Genomic DNA, 26,805 nt, shown 5'->3' with positions numbered 1-26,805 from the left:
CGGCCCTTGGTGGAGCTTGGCTGGGAATATCGTCTTTCAAGGCTCGGATTATGCTGGAAGATTAAATTGTGGCAACAGCTGCTACCCCAGGGAACGCAGAATAAAATCATTAATTATGAGGACAAAGAAACAAGAAACTCTGACTGCGTTAGGCTTTGCGGACACCTAGGTCAGAAGGGCAAAGCAGCATTAACGGAGGAGGTGAAGGAAATTTCATCACAGCACCATTCTCTGAAAAGGAAATGCGTCCGACTGCCCGCTGCATCTTACATCAACTCCCTCTCTCATCTTTGCAGGGTTTCCTAGCTGGGGTTTGTCCCACCAACCCAAATCTGCCTTCCACACACAAAAGAAAATCTACAAAATACCAACACTAGAATTACAAAACCGAGGAGATGGTACATCCCCCCCTTCCCAGGTAACTCGGTTTCTGAAATAGAGAACTGACACTTGCCTGAGCGCTGGGATTTCAAGAAAACCAACACATATTCAAATGCTTAGCTACATCTCATCCTACAGTTGGAGGTCCTTTGGCAAGACTTGGAGCAGGCAGAAGGATGGCCAGCACAATACCTGCAAAGGGGTAGGCAGAAGTTTGGGTAACACTGAGGCCGCTTACAGCACAAGCAGCGTCGCTGCAGAGGTTTTGACAAGCCTAGCCTTTACAGCCCTTAGGTAATGTGAAAAATGCTCACATTTTTAAGTGTTTCTCAAAGCTGCTTGGTTTAAATAATCTGTGCTCTTTTTTTGTAGTTTTTTTTTTAAACCATTGTCAGTTTCTGAGTCAAAAGTGACACAGGTGCTGCTGTGACCAATGAATTCTGGTTTGCAGGCTCAGTCTAATCTTTGAGCTGACAGTCTCTATTCAGACCCAAGGAGCAGTTTCCTGAGCTTGGATACCGTTACAGAAGCAAAACACCGGTTATACCTCTACATCACTCCTTGCCTGGGACTGCACCTCTTCTCCAACGCAGATGACTTGATTTAGCAGGCTGCTGCTGAAGCGGGCACTCGAGATGACCAGTGAATTCACAGCCTCCTGCAAAACTTACAGGTCACCGGATCGCTCTCCTCGAGAGAGCTACTGGGTGGCATGTGCTGTTCAACAAGCTTGGGACATGGCACCACGCATGGTTCTGCTCCCTCACACGCTCAGGGTCAGTCCGGTCCAGGTCTCATCCAACAGACAGAACACTACAGCCATTGCCCCCTAATTTTAAAATAGTTTATTTCTCATCTTAAAATATACATCAGTTTGAAAATTTCAGAAAAAAAACCAGATTAACAGTCTGGAGTTGGGACACCAAAAGTGGGGTCAGCTGAAGGCCCCAGCTGCAGCAGCGCTGGAGGCAAGCAGGAGCGTGGAGGGCAGGTGCTGTGCCTGATGGGAAAGGGCTCTGCTCCTCTGAGCCCACTGCTCACTCTCAGCCTCTGCTAGCAGCCCAGTGCTGCGAAGCACAAGTGCCCGGTGAGGCACTGGGCACCCCTTTGCTGCCCCTCCCTTCTTCCACTGTTTTGCCTACCTTGACCAGAAGCAGAGGGAGGCTGGCTCTGCACAGCACCATCAGCACCAGGTGCTTCAGCAAGAGTGGGTTTTATCCCCTGGTCAGCATTCAGGGCAGATGGGGCTGAGCCCTGAGGGGCAATGCCTACCCCACAGCCTACAGGAGCCTGTGCTGTCCCACAGGCGGGCCTCCAGCAGCCTGAGAGCCGGAGGAGTTTGCTCAATGAGCACCCAGCCCAGGGTGGTAGCTGAGAGGCAGGAGCTGGCAGCCATTGCAGAGGGATAGAAGAAATGCAGCAGTGCAGGGGCTGATGACAGCAAACGCAGAGCCTGAGCTGGCCCCTGCCCAGGCTCAGGATAGGGATAATCTCCCTGCGGGCTCAGAGGAGGCTCTCACTCTCAGTGTCCTTGCATCCCTACTGGCCTTGCACTGAGATCAAGCAAAATACTGCAGTGAAACACCAAGTCCCACCCCCCAGACAGAGGGTGGGTGGCACCCAGCTCCATAACTGAGGTGGGAAAACATAAAGCAACCTGCCCAGCTGCCAGAGGCCTGCAGCTCCCCTTTCACAGGCCCTGGAGCCTCCAGGCTCGAGCTGAAGACCTGGCCTGCGCCAGCTGCAGGCCTTTTGCAGGGAGAGAGGGTTGGGGAGGAGAGCAGGGCCCTTGGGCAGCTCTTGGCTGCACTTCTTGCTGTAAGCATATGAACAAGAGCTCCCTCCTGGTGAGAGGGCTTTGGCTCCTACAGCCCACTGTAGAGCCCTCAGGGAGCAGGGTGGGAGGACAACACAAACCCAACTGAAAAAGTAGACAGCAAGCTGAGGACAGCCAGCAGGGGGCTGAGGGGTGCACAGCACAGGGAACCAGGCTATTCTCTGCCTTGCACTTCCAGGGGAGCCAAGAAACACCAGATAGACGAGGGCATGGGACAAAATTAAAACAGACACCGGGCTTTGTAGGCCCTCAAAAATAAAAAAAGCCTATATCTACAGACCTCTCCCATTCCCTCCCTCCCTCCCCAAGACACCGAGCACACAAGACTGAGAAGTCACACAGTATCACGCTACACTAGGAAGAACATCCAGAGAGGCCCTACCCAGAAGGGGAGGCCCCAGAGAAGCACCAGAACCAGCCTGGAGCCTGCCAGAGAAGGGGGCATGCGAGGAGACCCTGGCAAAGGGCTGCTGCCAAGCCGTGAGGTAGTGCATCTACAGGGAGCAGCTCCTCAGCACACTGCCCTTGCATCCCTGCTGGCCTTGCACCAAGCCCTGCCCAGAAAAGCCCAGTAGTATCCTTGACACCTTGCTCACCCAGGACAAAACCTCATTCTTGAGTCTGGAGGGGTTTCTGCAGGCTGGAGGCCAGGATCAGAGGGAGGCGCAGCTCTTAGAGTCAAGCCTCCTCAACACGCCCTCAACGCAGGCATTGGACTGGCTGCCAACGGCTGTGTCTGTTTATGCAGGGTGGGGAGAAAGAAAAAACAATACACCCCAAAACCAAAGGCTTGGAAAGAAGAAAGAAGCCCACCCAAGAGCAAAGCATCAGCACTGTTCAAACAAAACAACAGCACAGAGAGCGGGGGGGGGAAGAGGTGTGAGGGAGAAGACACACCAAAACAAACCCCAGTGCCCGGCAGGCAGTGCCTCCCGGACCCGCCTCAGCAGACAGCACCCGTGCCCCACACCGCAGCTCCAGCACCCCTGCGTGGCCTCAGTGGGGGCCGGGAGCAGAGCCAAGCGATGGGGACCTGCAGAGGCAGATTCTGGAGAACCACCCCGAGGGCAACCAGGGAAAACAAAATCCAGCAAGAGAATGAGACACCAGCAATCCCAGCACATCCTCAAGGGCACGCAGCCATCCGCTGGGAGAGTCCTCGTGCCCCGGCCCCACGGGCTCCCAGCAAATCAGACACCACCACACAGGCACTCTGCCCCATTGGCACGAGTTAAAAGAGTGCAGAGCAGCTACGGGCAACCGGCATGGGAGCCCCCCAGGGCCTCAGGTACCTGAGTGGGAAGTGGGAAGGAAGATGCGAGCATAAAGAGGCACAGGCACCAGGACAAGGGGTACCAAGAACAAACTCCAGTATAGGCACCAGTGTGAGGCTGTGAAGATAGCTGTGGGTGTGCCGGGGCAGTGGGTGTGCTGCTGCACGCTGGCTGTGCTAGTGCTGTGGATCTGAGGCGCCGGGGAAGGGGGACCCCGGCTCTTCCAGGTAGTAACAGAATAAATATAATATCTCAGAGCAGAGCAGCTCCCCCAGGAGGGGGGCACTAAGGGAGGTTTCTCCCTCAGAAGGTGGACAGATGAAGGCATTCCACAGCTCTGCGGCATGTGGCTGCTTCTTGCCCTGCCTCAGCTGAGAAGGTTGCCCTGCTCCTGGGCTTGCGTCAGACTGTCCTTGCGGTGCAAGTGGTGGACCCCCATCCTCTTGGGGCTGCGGTGCGGCCGACTGAGGGAAGGCTTGACCTTGCCTTCTCCGCTTTCCTCTGGGGTGCCTCCTCGGTTGCTTTCCTTGCTTCCCTGGAGCAACATTTCTCTCTCCTCAGCTGGGCTCTCAGGCAAGCCAAGGTCCACGTAATCCTTGTGCTTTTCTGGTGAGGGGCTTCCAGGCTCCGCGGTGCCTCCACCACTTTCCTGCAACAGCTTCTGGGCTTCATCCTGGGAGAAATCTGTACCATAGTCTGAGGAGAAATGGCTCCTGCGGGCTCTGGACTCGGTGCTGTCTGTGTCCACGCTTGAGTCCCGGCTGACGGTCCAGCTGCAGCTCTGCGTGGACTCCTCACCATCCGAGTAAGCCGAGGCTGCCCTCCCCAGCTCCTGCATGGAGCGGCTGAAGCGCTTCTGGAGCTCGGGGGCCGTGTCGTGGCTGAAAGCCGTGCGGTTCAGCAGCACCCGCTCCGAGGTGGGGGGCGCCTTGTCCACAAACATGCGCTGCCAGTTGGCCAGCAGGTCCTCCTCAGAGCTGGCGGAGCTGGCAAAAGCGCTCGGAACCTGGGGGGGGCTGCTGAAGGGGCTGCTCTGGGAAGAGCCGTGTGCCCTGGCTGCTTTGGGGGACTGCTGACAGGAACAGCTGGAGGCTGAGCGGCGCCCTTCTGATGCAGGGCTGTTGGGGAGCGTCCGCTGCCTCTCGCAGCTCTCGTCTTCGCTCTGCACCAGGCTGAGGGAGATGGCCTGGCGCGTGGCATACGTGCAGTTGGGCAGGGGGCTGTTCTTCGGGATCCTTACCTTGTCCTCTGAGAACTCGATCACTTTACGCCCTGGGTACATAGGATGGGGAGGCGAAGGTGTAGGGTATGGGCTTAGCTTCTCAAAGGCAGGGACCTCCTCTGGCACGCTTTCCACACTGCTCTGTGGCTTGCAGCCACCATTCTGCTGCTTCCCTGCGTCTCCTCCCTCCTTCCCCATCTGCCCTGCGCTGTTGCAGGCATCAGGAGGGGCTCCACTCATGTCCACGTGCACGAAGACATCCTCGGCCATGGGACAGCTGCCACTGCTAGACTTGGCTGAATTCAGAACCAGAGATTCTGGTTTCTCCAGGACTCTGGCAATGACTGAGGTGGGAACAATGTCAGACGGAGCCAAGGTGTGGGCTGCCTCTTGACCAGGGCCTGCAGACTCCTGAGTGCTGTGCAAATGCTTATTGACCATGTCCTGCAGCTCATAGGGAAGCTAGGGAGAAGGAAAAGGACATTAGAAGGAGGCTGCCACGCAAGCCATCTAGTTCCAAATAACCTGCCTTTTCCAACCAATCTTCGTGTGTACTTTGTACTCCTTATCTTGACCTCACTATGCACTTACTTTGCCTTGAGAAAGGTATCTCCTTCCACAGCAAACCTGCCCCATGAGGGACTAACAAAGCTCTCTAGTTGTCACACCAGTTGTGGTTCTAGGTCATGGTTCACAGACCCCATTTTGCAAGGAGGGCAAGACAAGACGGTCCATGAGGTCAGCCCCTCACGCATGTGAGCACACAGACAAGGCCTAGACAGCACATGCTAGGAAGGGGGCTATTGATCTGTGGAAAATCTGCCGTGGCTGCAGTGAAGTGACTCAACAGCCACCAGTGCTGGGACCTGCGGTGCTCCCTGAACGTCGTAATTGCAGCCATGCTGCCGTGGCAGCCTGCCCACAGACCACAATCAATGTCTCCCCTTGTTCCCATCAACCCCATCACCGCATCCCACTTCCTCACTTTCTCCAGAGCTGCTGGGTTCCTGCAGGACAGGGAGTAAGCACTGCTCCTCCCCCTGCAGGGGCACTGCTGCTCTCCTCATCACCTCGCCAAGTTGCTCTCACCTTGGCCACCACACTCAAGCACAGCGGAGGGCACAGCAAGGTCTGACCCATCACAGACAGAAGGAAACTGTGTCCCAAGCTGGGAACACAGGGCACGGACCATGACAACAGCTGGCTGTGAGGCAGTCTGGCTGCACAGCTTCTGAGCACCAGTCCCCTTCTAGGGGCAGCCCCTGACGTGGGATGTGGCACTCTGCGGGGGGGGGGGGGGGGGGGGGGGAGGGGGCAGGATTCAAAGCTCCAGGGAGGGGAGACAGCTGGGAGAGAGGTCAAGGTTACCCCAGCAGTAACTGATACACTGACCTCAAGAGTGCTAATTTGAGACACAATGGGGGAGGGTGACATGTTGGTCACCTGCTAAGTTAAAAAAGACAAGCACATGGGTTTGCTGAGAGGAACGTAAGAAGGGATGGAGGCTAGAGGTATGGCAAAGAGAGAGGTGGGGTAAGGGCCTGAATTATACTTCCAACATGAAAAACTGATGCTACTAATGTGGGGGGCCTAAACTCTACCGCTGCTCACCCTGAGGGCAACGTGAGCTGAACAGACCCCACAAAGGGGAGTATGAGTTGGTATGAATGTCTGCTCAGGAGGCCTGAAAGACACCCTGAATGCTGCCTCCCACATTTCTCCTCAGACTAAGAAGGGAAGTAGGGCCAAACTACTGCTGCTTGACTCTTTATCAGGCAGCATAACCCTTCCATGTGGCCAGGTGAGGAAAGGGAGAACACTGAGCAGGGTAAGAGAGAGGTCTCTCCTTCTGCCAGCTCCCAGCAGGCATCCAGCAGGCTATCAAATTCAAGGTTATTGTGCTTTTTATAACAGCTCTTGGCTGAGCTGTGAAATGGAGCTGGTGTGAAAGAGGAGCTGGCAGAGGCTCTGTGCTGCCTTCTCAGTGGGAGTGGGAACAGGAACCTCCCCCCCGCCACTTCTATCTGAGGCTGAAGGATGAGAGGCCAACAGCCTTGCAGAGAAAGCAAGATGCAGGTCAGAGACCATGAGCCCTGACCACACAGCAGCAAGACTGCTACTCACATCAGCAAACTTGTGGTTCCTGAAGTGGGACTTGTTACACTTGAGCAGCTGCACTGCAAGGTTGCAGTCCTGTCGGTATCGTTCCTGCAAGAAAGGGCACAGGTGTGCAACGGTGTCAGGCCACATCTCTTACCTAAAAAGGCCCTACCTGACTAGATGCTTGCACAGAAGCAGAAGGAGGCATCTGATGAATGGTTCGTGACAGCATCTGCTATTCCCTCCTCTCCACAGCCAAGGCGTCCCTTTCAACTCCAGTCCTTGTTCCAAGCATATGGTCTGTCAGTGTTTCAACTTCCTCTCCCTCTGGGGATTTTAATATAAATCTCCCAAAGTCCCACCAGACTTGCTATGCCATCCCAGAGCTCTCAGCCGTGCCTGAAGACAGTATCTGATGGCAGGCACCTTGCAGACAGACTAGGTGGAGTTTATAGAAACAAGGATCCTATCCAGGAACTTCTATATTAATGGTGTACAAAAAGCATCAGCTCCCTCCCAGCTCTAAAGTAAATGACTCCTCCCGTTGGTACAGTCTGGACTCAGGTCAAGATATAAGCTCAAAAAACCAAATACATCAAACCAAGGAGAGCACACTTTTAGTCATTTCCACAGCCATTTGCAGACTGACACTTACATTGAGTTCCTCCAGCTTATTGATGGTGGTTTTGGCATCAAGTAATTTATTTGTAAGCTCTACAATCTCCCAGTCCAGCGTCTTGCGGTCCATCTCTGCCTTTTTAATCTGGGATGCAAGAACACCAGGTGTAAATCTCCTTGGCACAGAAGAATCTGGCTTCACCACCCACCTCAGCCCAAGCATAGCACAACATGTTTAGCTGGGATACAGAAACTTCTAGACAGACAGACAGACAAGGGGGACAGCTTTGGCTCTTCACCAAGGGAGGAATTCCAGAGGCTGAGTGGAGAAAGTCACTCTGCTAGCCTCAGAGACAACAGGTTGAGTTTGAACCTCCTTAATGCAGTATCTCTTCTTACAGCACAACCATGTTTTCTGTGCCTTAGTTCATACAGTGCCTGTGGAAAGCCAGTGGTTTTGAGCAACTGATCCCATCCTACCTCTGGCAGCAAAGACCTCTGAGCTTGTGATACTCAGCCCTTTTCTCTGAGGCAACAGAAAGAGAATACTGCCCACAAAGATCCAGCAGTCAATGCTGAATGGACAAAAGGGGTTTGGGTTTTTTTTTTTGGCAGAGAGAGGACACTGTCTTGAAAGAGTTTAAGCCCAACACTACTCAAGAAGTTTTTCCAACCCTGCCCAAAGTGCTTTGAGGTTGTGACCACCAGGGCCCAGCTGTGCGTGGGAGGTAGAGAAGAGTAGGGGAAGACAATGTTCCCACGTATGCAGACTCCAGGCACCAGCATAATGAATATAAACCCAAGAAATTCAAGTGCTAGAAGCAACCTGGGCTACACAGAGGCAACCAGCATCTCCACTATTTGACTTGCCTGCTCTCAGCCCAGAAGGGGAAGGAAAGGGAGCAAATGAAGCTCACAGTCATCCACATCTCCTGCGGTGCCACAGCTTATGGGCACCGCTTCCCAACATGCCACACTCCAGCTGGCTCAGAGGCAAACGCTCTTAAGATGGAGCACTGCAAGCTGGGACCTGCTGCATCTGTGGGCAGCTGCTGGATCCCAGGTGAGCCCTTGGCTGGACGAGGGCTGGGGCCCCTCCACCTGGGATGGTGTTTGTGAGACTGATAATGAAACCAACAGGCTGAGACACGTAAAGAGGAAAAAGAAAAAACACACAAACGAAAAGACGCAACTGCAAAAATCCAGCTTTGGCTGAGAGAGGCCTGAGAGGTGAGTGCACCCAGCGTGTGCCAGCAGCAGCGTGGGGAGAAGAGAGAGAGAGGGAGGGAGAGAAAAGAAACAGCCATGAGTGTTATGAATGCACACAACAGACATACACGCACATTGGCTTTGCTCTGACTGTCCCTGGCCCCCCAGGATGACCACCCAGAGACTGGCTGACACACCCCTGGCATTTTGAGAGGGACTGAAGCAACATGACGGAGTACCATGCAATTATGTCGTGGGGAACCAAAGCTCATGGGCATGACCAAATAGGGGCTCAGGAAATCAAGAAAACAGTTCATGACACCAGCCAGAATGGGGAGTAGATGCATGGCCAGAATCTCACCCCTCACCCCATCCACCAGGTAAAGCCAGGGCCCCTTCCCCCACTCTGCTCCTAACACACAGGTCTTTTCCACCTCTCTGTAGTGCCTTAACAGGGCACTTACCAGGGCATGCAGCTTCTCCTCCAGGTCTTGGTTGGTTCTCTGGGAAGCAGTATAGCTGTTCTGCAGCCTACAGAAATAAGATTGTATCCACGGGAAGGATGTCAGGCACCCACTCCAACCCCCTTCACAGCTGCCAAGCAAACCACCAACTCCACAGACAGCTTGGTACTAAGACAACCAGTCATATTAAGTATGCCTCACCTCTGCCACATAATGGCCTTCAGACCCAAAGTTACTGGAAGCAAGATGAGGCTGGCCAGGCGGGATGATCTTGCAGGGGAAGGGGGTGAATGACTTCAGAGGACTTCCCTGAGCTATGTCATGTATAAGCATGTGACTAGTGACTGGCACTGATTTTTAACTGGAGATACTTTCCAGGCAAAGCAGTGGTGTATTTTCTTGTAGTCACCAGTGGCTCCTTTTGCACACGTGGGGTAACCATCCAAGCTGGATCCTGCCTTACAGTCAACAGATGAACAATTCCCTGTTGTTGTCAGCCCCTTATGCTGGCAGCATTCCTATACTATACTCTGGAGGTAGCAGTGGCTGCAGAGCCTTTAACTGCCCAGAAGTCTGAGGGTGCTCCTGCCTTTATGAGGATGCATCACGCCTTTGATTTACACACCAGGGCACAGCCTGCTGACGCCAGCTGAGGGAGTCTTTGGAGGGAGGGATCTCTCTAACTCTGCCCCTCTTGTTTTCTTTCTCATACCTACGGAATTTGTCCTTGAATTTCTCCAGCTCCTCCCGGTTCTGGCCCAGCTCCATCTCCAGGTAGTCCTGACCCGACTCCAGCTCCCTCTCCATCGCCTCCATTTTGCTTGTCACGTACGTCAGCCGTCGGCGCAGCTCCTCGTTCTCGTGCTGCAGTAGCCTAGGGCACACAAGAACAAGGCACCCCTGAGTGCACGGGGGGTACTCCACACCGCACCCTCACCTCGCCACCCTGCTCTAGGGCTCAAGACTCTACACAGGAGCCTCAGGAAGTCAGGCTAACCTGGCAGGAGATGCCAGCACACACAGAGGTGCACCTCTGTCAGGAGGAGACTCCAGCTCTCTTGGAGTAGGAGCAAACAAAAGCACAGGGCAGCTGGCCAGCCATGGCTTCCAGCTCCCTCTCGGGTTACAGTGCTTGGACAAAGTCCGCTAGCCAGATGAGCTGTGCAGCTCCAGCATCCCTCACTGCTGAATGGAACCCACTCAATAATTTATCTCAGTCCAGGTTAGAGGAGTTGAAGGCAAAAAGAGTAAAATAATCATCTCCTCACCTGACACTGTTCAAAAGCCCTCACACCTTTAATATGTGGCAAGAGGCCTCCATACAGCCTTAAGCCCAGAGCAGAGGTGGCAGGGTGCGTTTACAGATGTGATCCCAGCTGCCAGTCAACCCCATTCCAATACAAACTGCTCCCTTCCTCCCCAGCCAGGACATGCCTGGTGGTCAGATGGATTTCCTGTTGTTTTTCATTCCTTAGGGCTCAGTTGCTCAAAGAAACCCAGAAGCATGGCTTCCTCTGGGAGCATGAGCTTTTTCCTCACTATGCCCTGGAGCTCCGTGCTAGCAGCTGTCTATACCCCACACCACCACCAGCTCTCACTCTCTGTCATCAGCAGTTTTCAGGACACTGCTTCTGGTAGTTTACACCAAAACAGTGACAACAAGAAGGGTTAAAAAAGGCTCTCCTCTCTCCACCTAGATTAAAAGTTTCCTTTCCTACTTTCATGCCCACCAACCCCTCTGCCTGCACCTGCACTGGGGGTCTATGTTCCCTTTCCCTTCAGGGGGAGTGACATACAAGGCAAAGGCTGGCAATGCACAGACTAAAGCTCTGCCTGTATGGACCCAAGATGACTGAAGATCTGAGAGGAGTCTGCAGGGCCAGCCAGCTTCTCTGTGCAGGTGGCACAGGCAGAGTGTGAGGAATCAGCACAGCTGCAGTATGACAGGCATAAAGGGGGAGCAGGACACTTACTTCATCCTTTCTGCATCCGTCAAGGGTTCCTGCACAAGGAAGAAAACAGCTGTGAGATTCTTTGAGAGAAGGAGCTGGTCTCTCATACTGTCCTAAAGGGAAGTCTTCACTCCTAGACCCTCGCCTGTGACCCGTTCTGACAGGTCATGCTAGGTAAGCTTAGAGCTGCTATCATCTGTAAACACAACTGTGTGTTCTGGTTCAGGATGGAAGATCCAGACTGGAAACCACCACACAAGTTGGGTAACTTTACTCTCCCATGGTGCAATCTCAGCATCTCTTGCAACACCATCACCTTAGCTGGTGTTTCAGCTTTCTCCACATCCACGGTTCATGGGCAGCAGGAACCTCATGGGCCAGTATAGGCTGAGGATTACATTGTCACCACAGCAATCACAACACCCTTGAAGCCCAACAAAAAGAAGAAGAGAGAATCATTTGGGAGCTGGAAAATGCGTCTAGCATTTGCACCACCCAGACTGTGCTGTGAAAAGGGTTTTGTTCTGCAAACCTGAAACCAGCCACTGTAACTGTTCTGGAATAGCACAAGAAACACCAGAGGTCAGAAAAGCCTGTGAAAGAAATTAATGTTCTGGGCAAGATCCTCAGAGGTGGCTGGAGCAGGGATCTGCAGAACAAGGCGACACAGTGCAGTGACAAGAACACATAGCTCAGCTCTTCTCACTTCCTTCGCACTCTCTGTGTTAACCCACGAGATAGCTGCTGCCTGCCAGCACAGCTGGGAGACACTTAATTAGCACTAAAAGCAACTATATTTTCTGTGAAAGCCCAAGGCTGTGACCATTCTCACAAAGTCCAAGGTGCCAAGGGATTATTTTTGGTGCTTGGTACCAACAGCACTGCAAAAACTCAACATGTTACCACACTTTAGTTTGTCCATTAAGTGTCACAGCTAGGTATGGGCTGAAAGGCCATGCCCCAGATAGTTGTGGATGAGGTTGTTGAGCTGCTAGCAATATTATAAAAGGCAAATCACCCCAACATCCTAGCCCTAAGACATCATGGGGTTGCTTCCTTCATCAATTCACACTTTAAAAGAACACTGCCTGCATACATCCTTCTGTCCACGAAGACAAAACCATCAATGCAGTCTCTTCCTACATCCTAACTCCAATAGGACAATTGCTTAATTCATGCAGAATTATTTAGCATCTGCCTCCCCTACTCCCACCAGATACATACACAGCAGATGCTAGTCATCAAGCAAACAGGATAATGGGATTCCTAGCAAAATGAGGCAATGGCCCTGAGACAAGCTCGAAAAAAGAGGTAAAGGTTTACAAAGACCTGAAACTGCATCATACAAAGATCCAGTATGCCAAGGCAGCCAAGCACAGGGCACACACAAAGCATTGGGAGCACCCCAATACCTTCTGACAAGAGAGGTGCCTGCCTCCTGCAGCTGCCTGCTGCCCCACAGACAGAAGGGCCTCCAACCTGCAAACACCTAGGAAGGAAGTCTGCAGTGTAGAGAACAGTACCAGCTCCTGACTTCCTCACTCCTGGGGCCAAAGCGAAGCTGGTTCCTCCCAGGGAAGCACGGCGCTATCTGTCACCCACAAGAGAGCAGCCTCTGACGACTGAGCACCCACGGGATGAGGTCTGATGGCCTGCTCTCATTCTCCCCACTGGTATTACAGAATAGATGAGACCCAGGCAGGGGCTTTAGCCTCTGAGCCCATAGCCCTGGCACCTACCTTTTTTAGTGCCAGGCTGAAGGAAGGGGAGGATCTAGATGGGGTAGGCCCCTCCTCTCGACTCCAGTGTGTTGGAGTGGAGAAGGATCCTTTCTCTGGGTGGTTTGGATCCACTGCATGCTTCTGCCCAGGTTTAGTACACAGGTGGCGTGGCTGTAATAGCTGTGAACAGGGACTGCTTTCATCCCTTCTGCCCTCTGCACTGCTCTTCCACGAAGACAGTGAGTGCTGCTGCCCAGACGATGTCCCTGCCAGCCCCCGGTCTGCCAGCTCATACTGACACACATCTACTGCCCTTCTCTCCAAGGAAAGTTTTTCCTTACTGTTCTTCCTCCCAAGGACAGGTTTCTTTCTTAGTCTGGAAGTTCTCTCAGCCTCCTCAGCACACTTTCTCTGGCACACAGCCATTCCCAGCCCCCCACATTTCTTTCCTGCTTTTCTTCTGTTTGGGCAGGGGGATCTTTCTGTTGCACGTTTGGATTTGAGCCCTTGCAGGTGACTTTCCCCTTGGCCTTCTGGCATAGAGCTTCTAGGGGAAAGGGAAGGGTTCTGGTCTTGTTCTGCTGCCCTGGTCTCTCCTAGTGAGCGCAAGCGGATGGGACTCAGTACCCGCCGGGTGATCTCATCCAGGAATTTGGAGAACTGCAGCTTTTCCTCTGCAATCTTCTCCCTGCGCTTGGCAGAGTCAGCGGCGCTGCTGCTGCCATGCTCCAGCGAACGCTTCTCCCTCCGGCTGAGGCAGAGCTGGGATTCACTGGACTTGCACAAGCCACGGCCACAGGAGAGAGTCTCTACTGAGCGGGACTTGTGTAAAGTCTCAGGGCATGGGCCTGTCACGTTGGTCTGCTTCAGGATCCCTTTGAGAGGCAGCTGTGTAGAAGAGACTCGAGCCTTCCTTGGTGTCAGAACTTCAGGGGGCTCTTTAAACATAAGTGAGCGTTCCAGGCTTCTGCTCTTGAAAGAGCAAGTAGGATGGTGTCTTTTGTCTCCAGCCACCACAACTGTCTCCATGCTACGGCTCACAAATTTGCTGAGGGGCCGACGATTGCGGTTTGGGCACCGCTTCCCTCTCCGCTGCCCCGTCTTCCCACCATGTGGAAGCGCTGGCAAGACAGTCTGGCTCTTGATGTTCAGCTCCGCTCTGCACCCTGCCACTTCCTTCTCGCTGCTGGACTCCAGGGACCATGACGAGGAGAAGTTGAGGTTGCAAACCTCAAACCCCTCCGCCTGCTTGAGTTGGCCTGCCTCGGTGTAACTAAACCCCGTTTGCCGGTGCAATGGTGCTAAGCCCTTCGCCACCCGGGAAGCCGTTACCTGACTCTGCTCGGCCAAGACCACTCCATCCTGGTCGTCGCGGATGATGGGCACCTCGTGGCGGACCTCGCGGTGCTGCGGCGGTGCCTTGCGGTAAGGCTTCTTTGATGGAGCCGTGCTCGTCGACATCCTCCCACCTGCCTGCCTCCGAAAGTGGGTCACCTACCAATAGCAGAAAGTGCACACAAGAGAGAGTCACAGGCGCTCCACTGAACCCTAGTAAGGACCCAGTGGGAATATGGCTCCCCTGGAATCCCAGAGCAGGTCCCCATGCAGAGTGGGAATAGAGCTGGGAAAGGATGTGTCCATAAGCCTTGAGCAGCAGCTGCGGGAGAGGGAGCAAAGCAAGAGGTAGCTGTGTCCTTCTCCCAGCCAGTGAGAGCAGAGGGCTGGCACATCCTCTCCCCCCTCTACACACGCTCACTCACGTAGTCTCTGTGTGTCCAGATTATATATAGCAAACGAGAACAGACCTCACAGCAGCGTATCGATTAGGCTCTTTAGGAAAGGCCTTTTCCAATATGGAAACTGCAAGCCTTACAGGCAGCAGTGACAGCTGGAACAGGAGTTATTGATCACGTTCTGTCACTGTCAGCAGGGACTATGTGGGAGGAGACTCCAGCCATTAAAGAGCCCAAACACAGAAGTTTGTGGCTTACACTGGAACCCCACTGGAGCAGACCACAGGAGACTCATCAAAAGGAGGTTCCATACTTTCACAACTGCTTACTGTCAGAAAATACCACTCCCACTGTCAGAGGTGGGATCAAATTAAGGACCAATGCCATTGACATTGGTACTTAAGGCCAGATTTTACAATATAAAGCAGTACACCATTAGTGGAAAGACCAGATTAGCCTCTTTACCCAAGCTGCACCAGGCAGGATTCTTCCTGCTTCAGGAGCAGTAGGCGTACAAGTCCAAAAACTGGGCTGGAAGAAAAACAGCTATCTTGCACAAGTGGAAGAATCTCCTTCCTTTCCACCTCTTTGCGACTACAATGGAGGACAGGAAGACTTTCCCCTCAGGCAGTCAGGATTTCAATCACCCCTTTGTACACACAAGTCTTTTGGATGTCAAGCAGTCCCTGCAGAGCCCAATATCAGACTTTCTCTGATAACAACATGCATTGTTTGGAGTCTTCCTATATTTGTGATAAGCGCCTGCTTCTCATTCCCCTTTCCCTTGCTGGATCCTAACACTGATCAAACCCAGCACCTCCACAATCCTCATGTCTGACCTACAGCACTTCAAAGTGCAGGACCCACTTCAACTCAGATCATCCCCTCTCCTCTTCTACAGGGTGGACCATGTAATTCCCATTCACAATGACCTAGCAGGCTTTGCTTCCTTTGTGTTTTGGCCAGTAGAGTTTTACATGTTAAGTGTCTAACTGAAGCCCCAAGAATTCTCCCCAGTTCATATCCACTCTTGCCTCATGTCTTCTTGACACTTAGACTGAATCTCCTGGGAAGACTGGCAAGTGTGAAGTGTCTGCACCAAGCACAGAGTGACTCCAAGCAACAACAGGCTTTACACTTCACAGGAACACTTGCAAGCTGTCCTCCACATTGCTAAAAACAAGCTCACAAAAGTTTCTCATGCCCTTCCACAGACATGAACAACTTCCTAGGACTAACTTGTAAATCATCATAAGAATGCTGGAGAATCCCCCTTGTTGCACTCATTCCTTCAACATCCCTTCTCCTTTATAGACTTGAGTAGAAGAGATCTCCTAAGCTTTAGAAAAATCACATCCAGCATACCAAATGCACATTCCACTGCCTCCCCAAGCAAAACAGATGAGTGTGACTTGCTGGAAAGATATTTCTCTTCTTCAAAGAGGAATGTTGAAATCCTGATCAGAAGCAGGTTTGTCAACACCCCACCATCAAACAGAAGATCTAGGGGACAGTTGTGCCAATTCCTGCCAGGCTAAGCACAGGAGAAGTGCATGAAGATATCCCAAGCTGGAATCACAATTCTTTCTGTAGTCCACAGGACTTGAGCACTTACCAGCCTGAGCTCAGATTCAAAGCCTCATGAAGCAGGGACACTCACTCAGATGCCCTGAAGAAAAGAAACAAATAGCTTAGCATCTATCAAAACAGCCAGTTTGAAATATCACCCCATAAATAAGTAAGAAATAAGGAATATTTGTAACCAAGGAGAGTTGGATGGCCATCTAGCTCCAGGTACCTACCTCAATTGACACCAGGTCTGAAAGCAAGTGAAGTTAGCCACATAGCCCAGCAAGAGGTGGAAAGGCACCTGGCAAGGACACGTCCAAGGCACTCAGGTAACTAGGACCACACAAACTCAAAATTCATGAAGAAATAGCTTTGAGGGAATGTTGGTTCCAGGAAGCAACCAAGGCAGAAGGAACTGAACAAGTCTCCAGTGAAATGAGACTCTCCCAGCTAATCTTACCTGGACAAAAGATAATGGAAAGAAGCTGGAACACAAAAAGTTCCATTTAAATATAAAGAAAAACTATTTTACTGTGAGGGTGAGGGAGCCCTGGCACAGGCTGCCCAGGGAGGGTGTGGAGTCTCCTTCTGTGGAGGTCTTCAAAACCCACCTGCGATGCATTCCTATGTGACTTGATCTAGGTGAACCTGCTTTGGCGGGGGAGTTAGACTGGATGATCTCTAGAGGTCCCTTCCAACAGCTACCATTCTATAATTCTATGTTAACTGTGAAGCCTTTAGTACAGAAGTTTTGTAATTACCTCACTCGTCCTTTTGAGGCTGTGCTTCTCACTTACAAATGAGCTGGCAGTTGTCAGATCCTTGCTTGGACCAAAACAGTACCTCCTTGTGCCTACAGCTGTGATGACCCACATCTCCAGGAGAAAGGAAGGCAAGCTACCTCCAGCAAACAGCATGCTATGCTCTACTTTGCTGCTAACAAGCTTCTGTTAAATAGCATCCAGCCAGTCAGGGATATAACACAAGTTCAGAAATAACCTTCCTCTCTGTTCAAACCCAGAAGTACCCGCCACTACAAGAGAGTTGGGTCAATGTGGGAGTCAACTGTAAGAGTGTAGCTCTGCAGCCATCCCTCTGCCACTGGCATGACAGAGACTGCTGTGAAGCCTTCCTTTCCCTGATGCTCTTCTGCTGCTGTGTTGCATTTTCCCTGTCTGTGACACCGAGCCCTGGGAGGTGGGACATAAGTGCAGGGTGTGGAGCAGTTTTACACACACAGGGAGTCAGATTGAAGGTGAATGGAACAAGCAGGCAACCAGGACCACATAAACTCAGGCTTTGCCAAAACAAACAGAAGAGGTGTCCTGATCTAGTGCTGGCCCTGCCCCAACAAGCTGCCTGGCCCCTTTCCTTACTACAATGCTGAAGCTGGGTCTTGACTAGCATAGGGAAAAAACAGCTTCACAACAGCATAACTGCTCTGTGGGGCAAACTGTACAGTATTAGGGGAGAAAGAGAGAGAAAGTGGGGGAGGGAGAGGGAGATACTGGGAGAGAGGGAGGGAGAAGGAGTTAGAATGTGCACCTCCAGGAAGGATCAGGCCAGCATAGTTTCAATCCGCTTTTCCACCAGCTCCCAGTGGGAGTTGGTCCAGCATCAAGGCAAAACCACCAGCTATATGGGCTGGCAGAGAAGCAGAGGCTTCCAGGAACAGCTGCATTCATGGGTCCATGCATGTTTCCATTACAGAGGTGCTGAGAACAAACACACCAAAGGCCTCCCTGTCTCTCAGCACACAGCTCCGCAGGCTCAAACACGACTGTCCTGCTTCCTAACCCAGAGCCTACCCTCATCCCCACCTACCTGGAAAAGATACTGGGATTTTAAACCTGTCCTCATGATCTGAGACTTTCCAGAGACACTTAAATACTCACAGTGCCTCCAGGCAACTTTCCCTCAAACAAGGACTTACAGATCCAAAGTGACAACGTGTCCAAACATTTCTGGCCGCTTGTCTCCAAATCAGCTTTCCCCTGTCAGCATCCAGCAGCATCTGGCCAACAGCTCCTGAAACATGAGAAAGGAAACTTGATGTCAGTCACCTATCAGCACAACACACGGAAACAGCCAGGCATGCGCAGAGCAGCCCACGGCTGGGTGCCAGGGTAGGAGTCGGCAGCAAAGTGCTGCACCACCAGGCTGCTATCTAATGCCAGGTCCCTCCAGTGAAATAAGCTCCTTGTCTTCACTGTGCCCCAGAAAAGGAAGGTCTTTTAACCATCTCTCCAGTGAGTGGGATGCCTGTGCCTGAAAGGTAGCTGGGTTTTTCTTGATGGCTCCAGGGGTCATCGCTTCCTCATCTGCATTCCTCCCCCACACCAGGAATCCAGTCTCTGTCATTCTGATCCAACCATCCTGCCACACCAACCTGATTTTGTTCTGCAGTCTTCTCTGCACTGAACAGCACAGTTAAGCCCTCCTTGCCTACAATACCTGAGCATTCTTTGCCATCACAGAGAGAATCCCAAGGTGGCTCAGTTCACTACACCTCCATCCAAAGAGGAGCAGATAACTCTGCAGAATAGAGAGACTTTGTGCTCCAAAGCAGAAATGGATATCCAGAAACATAAGGCAGCAACTAATTCTGCTCACCAAGCTATTCATCAGTCTCTCTCTCTGAAGGAGCTTGCTGTCAAGTCCACATTCTGACTACTCTGGAGAAGCTGAGCTTTAGCCTGGAGCTACAAAGGAGGTATCTCTTCAGCTATTCTAATTAGCACTGTAATACAAGAGGAAACTTAACCTTCTGGTTCCTTTTGTCCACCCTTTCCATCTCTCATCAGTAATGTTTCTTAACATTTAAAGTCCTCTTCCTAGCAAGCCACTGTCCGCAGTAGCTTCAATTCTACTGTCTTCTAGCTACTACCCATTGTAGTTCCAGTCTCATCTCTACTCTCATTGACCATTACAGCTTCACTGGAATGCCTCATTGAGGGCCACAAGGCTTGACCAGCATTGGTAATAGTCACATCTTCCAGGCAGACACAAACATGCAGAGGGTCAGAAGACTGCTGTGGAAACTTAACAAGTTGCTTTGTAAATGTAAAAAGCTTAGGATTTCTCTACCCCCACACAAAGACAAAACACAACCCCTTTCCTCTTGAAAGTGAGGGAGTGCAGGTGCCAGTGACTGAATGCAGCTACACAAACAGTACACAAGCTCGACTCTAGCTGTCTTCACACAAAATTCACTTGCATAGTGGCTGTGTTGTCTGTGTGATCTGAGAAAGGCAAAACCCTTACCATGCACCAGGAACAGGTGAGATCTAGCACAGAGTTGCTTAAGACTACTCTGTACAGGGCCCAGAGAACTAAGAGCCACTTGGTACGCATGCAAAACCACAATACTACTCGTTAGCACCACTGTGTCTCCAGTAATGAGAGGTCCATAGCATACAAAAAAAGTCCAAGAAGCCCTTGGACAAAAAGAGAAAGCATCAGAGTAAAACAGCAACGTTTCTAGGCACCTACCGTCTTCCTGATACTTGACAAGTCCACTGAGGCCTGAGGTAGCTAATACTTTGCTTTGGTTCTGGGATGCACACAGTTTCTGCCTGCTTGCAGCAGCTCAACATTCCCTGCAAAGAGGCAGGGGACTTACAGGGTTTTCCTCATCATCACGTTCTCTTGTGTTGCTTTTTCTGACTTTATAAAACAGCCTCACTACCAATGTTCGGGGTCAGCACTCTCCCTCAACAGAAATACGGTGATTACATTGCAGAAAATGCTTCTTATTTCAGGTACTGTGTCATCTTAACAGTCTTTTCCTCTTAAAAATAGAATTTTCCTTAATATTTCTTTTTATTGAGAAAGATAAGCTTATATGACAGAGAAAATACACTTCCTAACGTCACCACAGCCACATTTGTTTCTAATGCAACACTAAAGAAACGTGCCTTGGGTATCACAGAGTCAGTGTGCTCCAAAAATCTCCAAATGTGATATCCATGTGTAAAAAACAAGTGGATATGTCCTGTGCCACATATCTGATCACCATAGCTAACCCAGAATTTTCACTCTGTCTGGGCCAGTCTATACCCTGAACGCATATCCAATACAAGACAGTGGTAAAACCTACTTTGGAAGGCAACAATGTCTCCTCGCTAACATCATGAGAAGAAAAAGCAAGAGAGACTTATCCAGTTGCCTTCCTGTGCCTATGATTAGAGGCGACCTTAGACTCCACATGTTTCAAACCAGACTATGTGAGAAGCTGCTGCAGTAGGTCTGATCAAGGCAACTAATCAGCAAGATGGATGATGGAATAGCTGCATCAAGGGGTCTTGTCCAGGAGAGACAAACAAACAGTGTGAAGTTAAAAGCAGCACATGTAGCCTGCTGGTGGCAAGTATGATGGAAAAAGACTGCAAGGTATTAAAGGACACTTTTAACATCTAATGAGAGAGATCTTTTCATTCAGAGAAGGCATCTAAATTAGAAGTATGTTCAGATTCATTCTGCTGCTGGCTACTTCAAAGCTCATTATAAAATAAAAGGATGACAGCTCATGGTGCAGAAACTTGCATCTCAGTCTGCTTGGACGTTAATGCTCACGATTCAGATCTGAGTAATAGCATTATAGTCACTCTTGGATTAAAATCGAGTTTCGGGAGGATTATTGCTCATTCCTGCTTTTCCATACCAATTAACCTTGACTGTTAGGCAGAAACCTCTGTTCCCTGCATGGGAACAATTCCAAGAGCTATCAGGAAAAAAAGATCAGGCTAACTGTTGAAAAACAGCCCACATAACAAGCCCTACTTAGCACCTAACATATTTTCAAAGAAAATGAAATCCCTAGACTCTACAGTCTTACATAGTTCTTGCTGAATGTAAATACCACTGGATGTATCATGTGTCTGTCATACTCAGTGCACCCTGCAGAAGCCACTTAAAAGTAATCAGAATCGTATTTTATTACAGTCCTGATCCTTCCTTCCACAATACAAAGACCCCAATACCCCTAATTCAGTTGCAGTCCATCTCCTGAAATGTGCATTTTAATACCTACTCTGTCTGCTGTGTTTAGAGTAGCTTAGCTTCCCTAACCCTCTCATAAAAGCCAGGACATATCAGTATTGCCCAAGAAACACTAACATTGCTAACATGTAACTGGAATAGAATGCAACAGCTGATTAACATCTGAACAGGAACAGGACAGGAAGCAAAGGACCCCAATCCAATCCCCATAAGGAATGTTAATGGAGAATAAAAATACCCAGTGGAGATTTTGACCAGGAAATGAATGATAGCTTTCTAATGCATATAAAAGCATAATACCACCTTTAATGGCTACAACTGAAATTGTACAAGAACCAGCTTGGTGAAAGGTCATTTGCCAAGTTACCTTTATCACCGACAGCCACCATGGGAGGTCATGACAGCTTCTTATCCAAAAAACACTGACACACCAGTTTAGCTGGAGCACAGCCTGTTTAGTTTGTTCGGCAATTCTTTCAGCTCTCACTAGCTTAGGGTACAAATTTCCAGGGCTTCTTTAGTTTTGCGTCTTGGATTTCATGTCCTTCCCCATTCCATCTTCTTACCTGTGTTCTTTTAAGATCTTCCATGGGAAGACTTTTGGAGCACACACATTTCTCAGAGGTCTAAAGAGATGTAAACCAGGCCATTACAAGGCAACTCATGGAGATTAGGAGAACCCTCAAAAGTTCCTGAAAATAACTGTCTGGGCCCTGCTACAAAAAAAAAATCTTGATACTCTAACACCACATATCTGGGGAAAAAAAAGCTGGTAAATCACATGACAAATTTTGGAGCCACTTAAACTTTCTCAAACACATGCTAGGGAAAGGCTGCAGCAAACAAACATTTGAAACGAAGACGGGGGATTTCTGTAGAAAACATCTAGGAACGCCCTTCTCAGACCTCTGTCAGATCCTGTGCTGTGTGGGAGGGGAAGAAAACAGGGGGTGGGGGGAAATAAAATCAAAAGGTATTTAATTAGGACAAGGTAGGAACAGCTTAAATTCTTCAACTACTGAGAGGTAGACTTTCACCCCCTGTAAGTATTAATATCAGAAGTCCTCTTGTTTCAGCCCTTGGTTTTATAGGTTCAGAGAAAACTACAGTTTCCAGCTCCTCAGTGCCAAAGACTGAATGTCACCAATCTGTCCCTCTAGCAGAGAATACAGCAACGCTGCAGAAGGCTCCATTACTGCAACCTATCTGCTTGCCTTAATGTGCTCTCTAAGACATCTGTGTACGAGTCTCAGCGATGCACAGATGGCTAACACACCATGCAGTACCTACACAGCTGGACAATGGAGCAGAGCACTTCCCTTGCATTATTTACAGAGGACAGATGGACAAGTTGCTGCAGTGACCCAGTCAAGAGAGCACTGGCAATGCCGAAGAAGTGTTAAGTCCAGCCCTGATGCTTGCAGGTGCTGGCAAAAGCAAATTTCAAGAAATGAAATGGATGTTTACAGCAGTCAGCTTTATTCTGAAATGCTATCACTGCACTCACGGTTGTGGAGTAATTCATGTGCCAGTTTTGCTCTCACAGAGCCTTCACCCACAAGCAGAAAATAAGATGTATTGACTAGGTTCATCCTTTTCAGCAAGAGAACTGACATCTGCGGTACTTACATAGTAATCTCTTCCTTGGCCATGAGTTTTGTATGTGCCTAAGTCACAGTATGTACTGAGGCACACAGTTGGGAGAGACAGTGATGAGGAAAAAGCATCAATATTGGGTGAATTTTCTTTCAAGCTCTGCTTAGCTGTAGAAAAGTTCATCTCAAAATGCTCAGCCATCTAAATCTTTTGAAACATTGAACATTTGCTAAATTTGAGATGTTGCTTTTGCTGCATATACAGCTCACTAAACAGGTCTGCAGACACTTTTACAGCAGGTGAAGGAGGAATCTTAAAATATTTCAGGAGTCTCATTTTTGTTCTAGACAAGAAAAAACCCAATTTATAAAGAGGAGCGATCTACTTGAATTGAACACCATGGCTAAGAAGAACCAAGTTGTACAAAGGCTTGCAATGATCAATTTGCCCATCCTCCACCAACATGTACCACAACAGGCTCTTTCATTCCACAATCACAGGGCTGAAGCCAAACATGACATACTGTTCAGCAAGTAATAAAAAGGATCAGCTTTTTTCCCCAAGGTCTTGTCTACACACACAGAGTACTAAATTAAATTGACTTAGAAAATAATGTAAAGCAGTAAAACACTCCTGGGTAAATGTTCTTAATTCAGTTTAAGAGCACTTTACTTTGCATCAACTTAAGTTAAATAGATAGATACAAGACACAAACTAAATTAAGTACGCCTATACAAGAATGCTGTACTAATATAATCACAGCTGTTTAGAATCTGATTAAGTTAAATCAGTAAACCCTCCCTGCAATGCCAAAATCCTTATCAACATTGAAGTTAACCCTTTTTTGCTCTTTTCTACTTCTGAGGCAGGTTTTCCTAGGTGGTTTTTTTTTTGGTTGGTTGGGGTTTTTTTCTTCCAAAAACCCCAGAGTGGCATCTCCCTCTCATAATCAATACAAGCTAACCACACTACCCAAGGTATATTAAGGTATTAAAGGTGTTGATGTTTATATGACTTCAAAGTTTTACTACTCCTATGCCAACTGAACACCACAATAATGCTCAGACTAGCACAGCCTAATATTTTCTCTACTCTCCCCAAGGAAGAGGGGAAGAGTGATCACAAATACTTGTGCTGTACCCTGTTTTCCATACACCCACACAGCTTTTGCTTGCTGATGTCCAACATACCTGGAACAGTTTTGACACCAGGAAGACAATGTTCCCCACTTGCTCATTCCTAAGGGTATGGCTCACCAAGAGCTTATCTCAGCAAACTGGAGCGTGGAGTTACAGCATGTTATCTAACTGCCCTCAGGCATGGTCTTACTATTGCCATTCTTCCACCAAAATGTGAAACTGTCTTACCAAGTGTAGGGTAAGCATATTCACAAGACAAATCTGAGGTCACAGACCTAACATCCTACAAATCTACACTCTAAAATCATTCCTCATCTCCTTGGTTTCCATAGCATTGCCCCTTGAAATGTATCTGTCAAAATTCCAGCAATTCCAAGATTGCTGGGTTTTTTTTCCATTCCTCATTCAAAACTATCCAAACTGTTCTTCCTGAATATCAATTATCTTCATTCTTTTGGTACTCTCACTTTTATCTCTACCTCCTTCTTCAATTAAATCTCTTCAAGCTCACTCCAACCTTCCTCACATCCGCTCCAGCAACTCACCCATCACTCTCTCCTCATCATTGCCTTCTGCTGCCATCTCCAAGCTACCTACCATGTACAGAACTAACTTCCTCTTCAGTGTAAGTTTTCCATGTTCAGCATGGAAAGATAATAGCAAAAATCACCTTGGAGCCCCTTGCAGACAATCAAATCCCTCATTGGCCTTCAGAAACTAAACTGTGCCACAACTCTGAACAACACGGTGAGCTGTCACTTCTGCTGAGTACCAGCAGCAGCCATGAAATCAACCAGAGTTCTAAGTCCATTTAATTATTTATTATTTCTTTGAAACAGCTATTTTGAAGCCCTGATCACTTGGAAACGTGGACTGTAGGTACACACAAGAGTTCAGTTGCTAAGGGAACCACACTTCCACATTTTCTGCTTTACAAGATTTAAATTTCAACTCTCAAAGAGCTGCAGGCACATTTTTGCAATAAACTGTTTGGTCTTGAGTCACAGATTCACACTGGTAGCTTCTAGCAATTATACGGTTATGTAGCTCCACACCAGCTCTAGGATTCATACTCACCATAAAGAAATGCAATGAGGAAGGCAGGAACAATTTCCATTCTATACCTGAAGAAATTGAGGCACTAGGAGAACAACAGCTTTGTGCACTGTTTTTGCATGAAATTCCACGTTAAAGAAAAACAGCGTCAGCTGTCATAAGAAAGGAACTGCAGGAAAATCCAACTACACACAGCCTTATTTCTTGCACCTAAAACACAAATCATCTTGTTGGGACAGAAAAGAAAATGAAAGTGTGCATGAGCTAAACACCTACCTGACAGCATTTGAGTTGAATAGCCTGCAATTCTTTATAAGAACAAATAAAGCAGCAACCCTGATCCAGTAGTAGGAGAACAATATTTGCACTATACTCAATTCTCTCTGCTGCTGGGGTTTAATCCCAGCAAGAATCGTTTTGGTTTAATTAGCTTTTCCCTAGCAGATGGTCAGATGTGAGAGGCAGAGAATGGTACAGGCTTAACTGTTGGGTGATTGTGCAGCTGCATCTGTAGCTGAACAGTTAAGCATACCCAGGAGTCCAGATGTAGTTTGCACGACATAGTCCATCTCTGCCATCAGCCAAATGTCAGCTTCCTCTTTCTCCAGATTTTGTATCAGAGGCACTACCCAAAGGCAGGCAAACAACTAACATGCAGTCTCACCATCATCTCCTTTCTCAGACAAAATCCTCAAACCTTAATCAACTGAAAGTCCCTCTTTCTCTGGTGAGAGAAGCACATTCAGAAGCATTGCCATGGAAACTTGAGCTATCCCCTGTACTATTCATCAGAGATCTTTTAGCACAGAAATATTTTATGATCTCTACAGCACTGAATACAGACAGCAGTCAGTATTATGAAGTAAAATTACAGACTCTAGCATTGTGTGAGGACAGCAGTGGGTCACTCTTCAACCAAGCAATCTGATCCTTCCTTCACCTACAGCCACTTGGTGAGCTGTGAGGGAAAAGCAGTGTAGCACTGGGAGAAACAGAAACGGTGTTAAAAGAGTAAACATACCCAGCCAAAGGGAGACAAAGACTCTTCCCAAAGCTGATCACATCTGCCTACTTTCTCTTCCCAGGGGTTACAAGTAATGCTGCTACTCACTACTTTGCAAAGTGGAATTCCTACCAGGCACAGATGCCTCCCACTTAAGTCACAACCACTGCCTACTTTGGAGACCGCATCATGTGTTCCACTTCGACTGCCATTCAGTCTCTGCATCCAGGCATGATGTGGGGTGTTGGAGCACCCACACTCACATACTGGCAGCAGTCAGCTCAATAGGACACAAAAGCAAAATGTGGAAAGGAGACAGCTCTCAAAAACATGCTTTGGGCCTAGCAGATTCAGAGACTGAGCCAAGGGCAGGAACAGGCACAAAACTTGTTTCAACTCCGTAAACAATAGAGCAGCATGGCTCCCGAAGCAGAATGTAACCCTGGAGCACCTTCTCTCGTTTTTTATGGTGTGGTCCTGCAGCTAATCTGCTTCAGGGAGGGGGTGGTGGTGGTTTGTTTTGTTGTTTTTTTTTTAATGATTCTCTTACTCTTCAGCACCACTGAACTGCTGAGAGACTTTCATTCTGAGAGTTCAGTCACAGAAATACAACATGGTTTAATCCATCTTAGGAAAAACAAACAGATCCACCCATCCGTCTTTCATTGGTGACCTGTGTAAAGCACGCAACTGGCTGTGGCTCTTCTCTCCTCACTCACCTGGGCTCCAGCTAATCAGAGCCAGCAGAGGGGACCCATACCTCCACTCCTTGACCTACATGAGGAGCCTGCCTGACACCACTAGTCACAGGCTGCACTGCTCATCCTTCTGTATATGCTGTATTTTACCTCCTAGGTCCACCTTGCTCCCTTGAGAGGGACAAGCACAGATACCTGAAACCAAGCAGAGTTGCTTTACAGCTCTTTCCCC

The 26,805-nt window shown here is 49.3% G+C and overlaps 1 protein-coding gene across 8 annotated transcripts in view; it reads right to left on the bottom strand.

Annotated features, from left to right (window-relative positions):
• Nucleotides 1-1,211: 1,211 nt before the first annotated feature.
• Nucleotides 1,212-26,805, bottom strand: part of TJAP1 (tight junction associated protein 1) — a 39,745-nt gene continuing 14,151 nt past the window's right edge. For 2 of the 8 annotated variants that reach the window (XM_061991205.1, XM_061991209.1), the window contains exons 3-12: nt 18,014-18,108; nt 16,127-16,180; nt 14,111-14,272; nt 12,797-12,958; nt 11,079-11,107; nt 9,818-9,979; nt 9,106-9,172; nt 7,470-7,577; nt 6,839-6,922; nt 1,212-5,176 (exon numbers count right to left, since the gene is read on the bottom strand). In XM_061991205.1, the coding sequence (XP_061847189.1) occupies nt 3,860-5,176; nt 6,839-6,922; nt 7,470-7,577; nt 9,106-9,172; nt 9,818-9,979; nt 11,079-11,107; nt 12,797-12,958; nt 14,111-14,239 (2,058 nt within the window). In that variant the 5' untranslated portion in view covers nt 14,240-14,272; nt 16,127-16,180; nt 18,014-18,108 and the 3' untranslated portion in view covers nt 1,212-3,859. The other 6 variants (XM_061991207.1, XM_061991208.1, XM_061991210.1 and 3 more) reach the window with 6 other exon arrangements.

Source organism: Colius striatus, chromosome 2 (genome assembly GCF_028858725.1).
Source record: "Colius striatus isolate bColStr4 chromosome 2, bColStr4.1.hap1, whole genome shotgun sequence".
Taxonomy (NCBI): Eukaryota; Metazoa; Chordata; class Aves; order Coliiformes; family Coliidae; genus Colius; species Colius striatus.
Note: the sequence above shows the minus strand (reverse complement) of the source record. Positions and strands in the feature narration are given on the sequence as shown.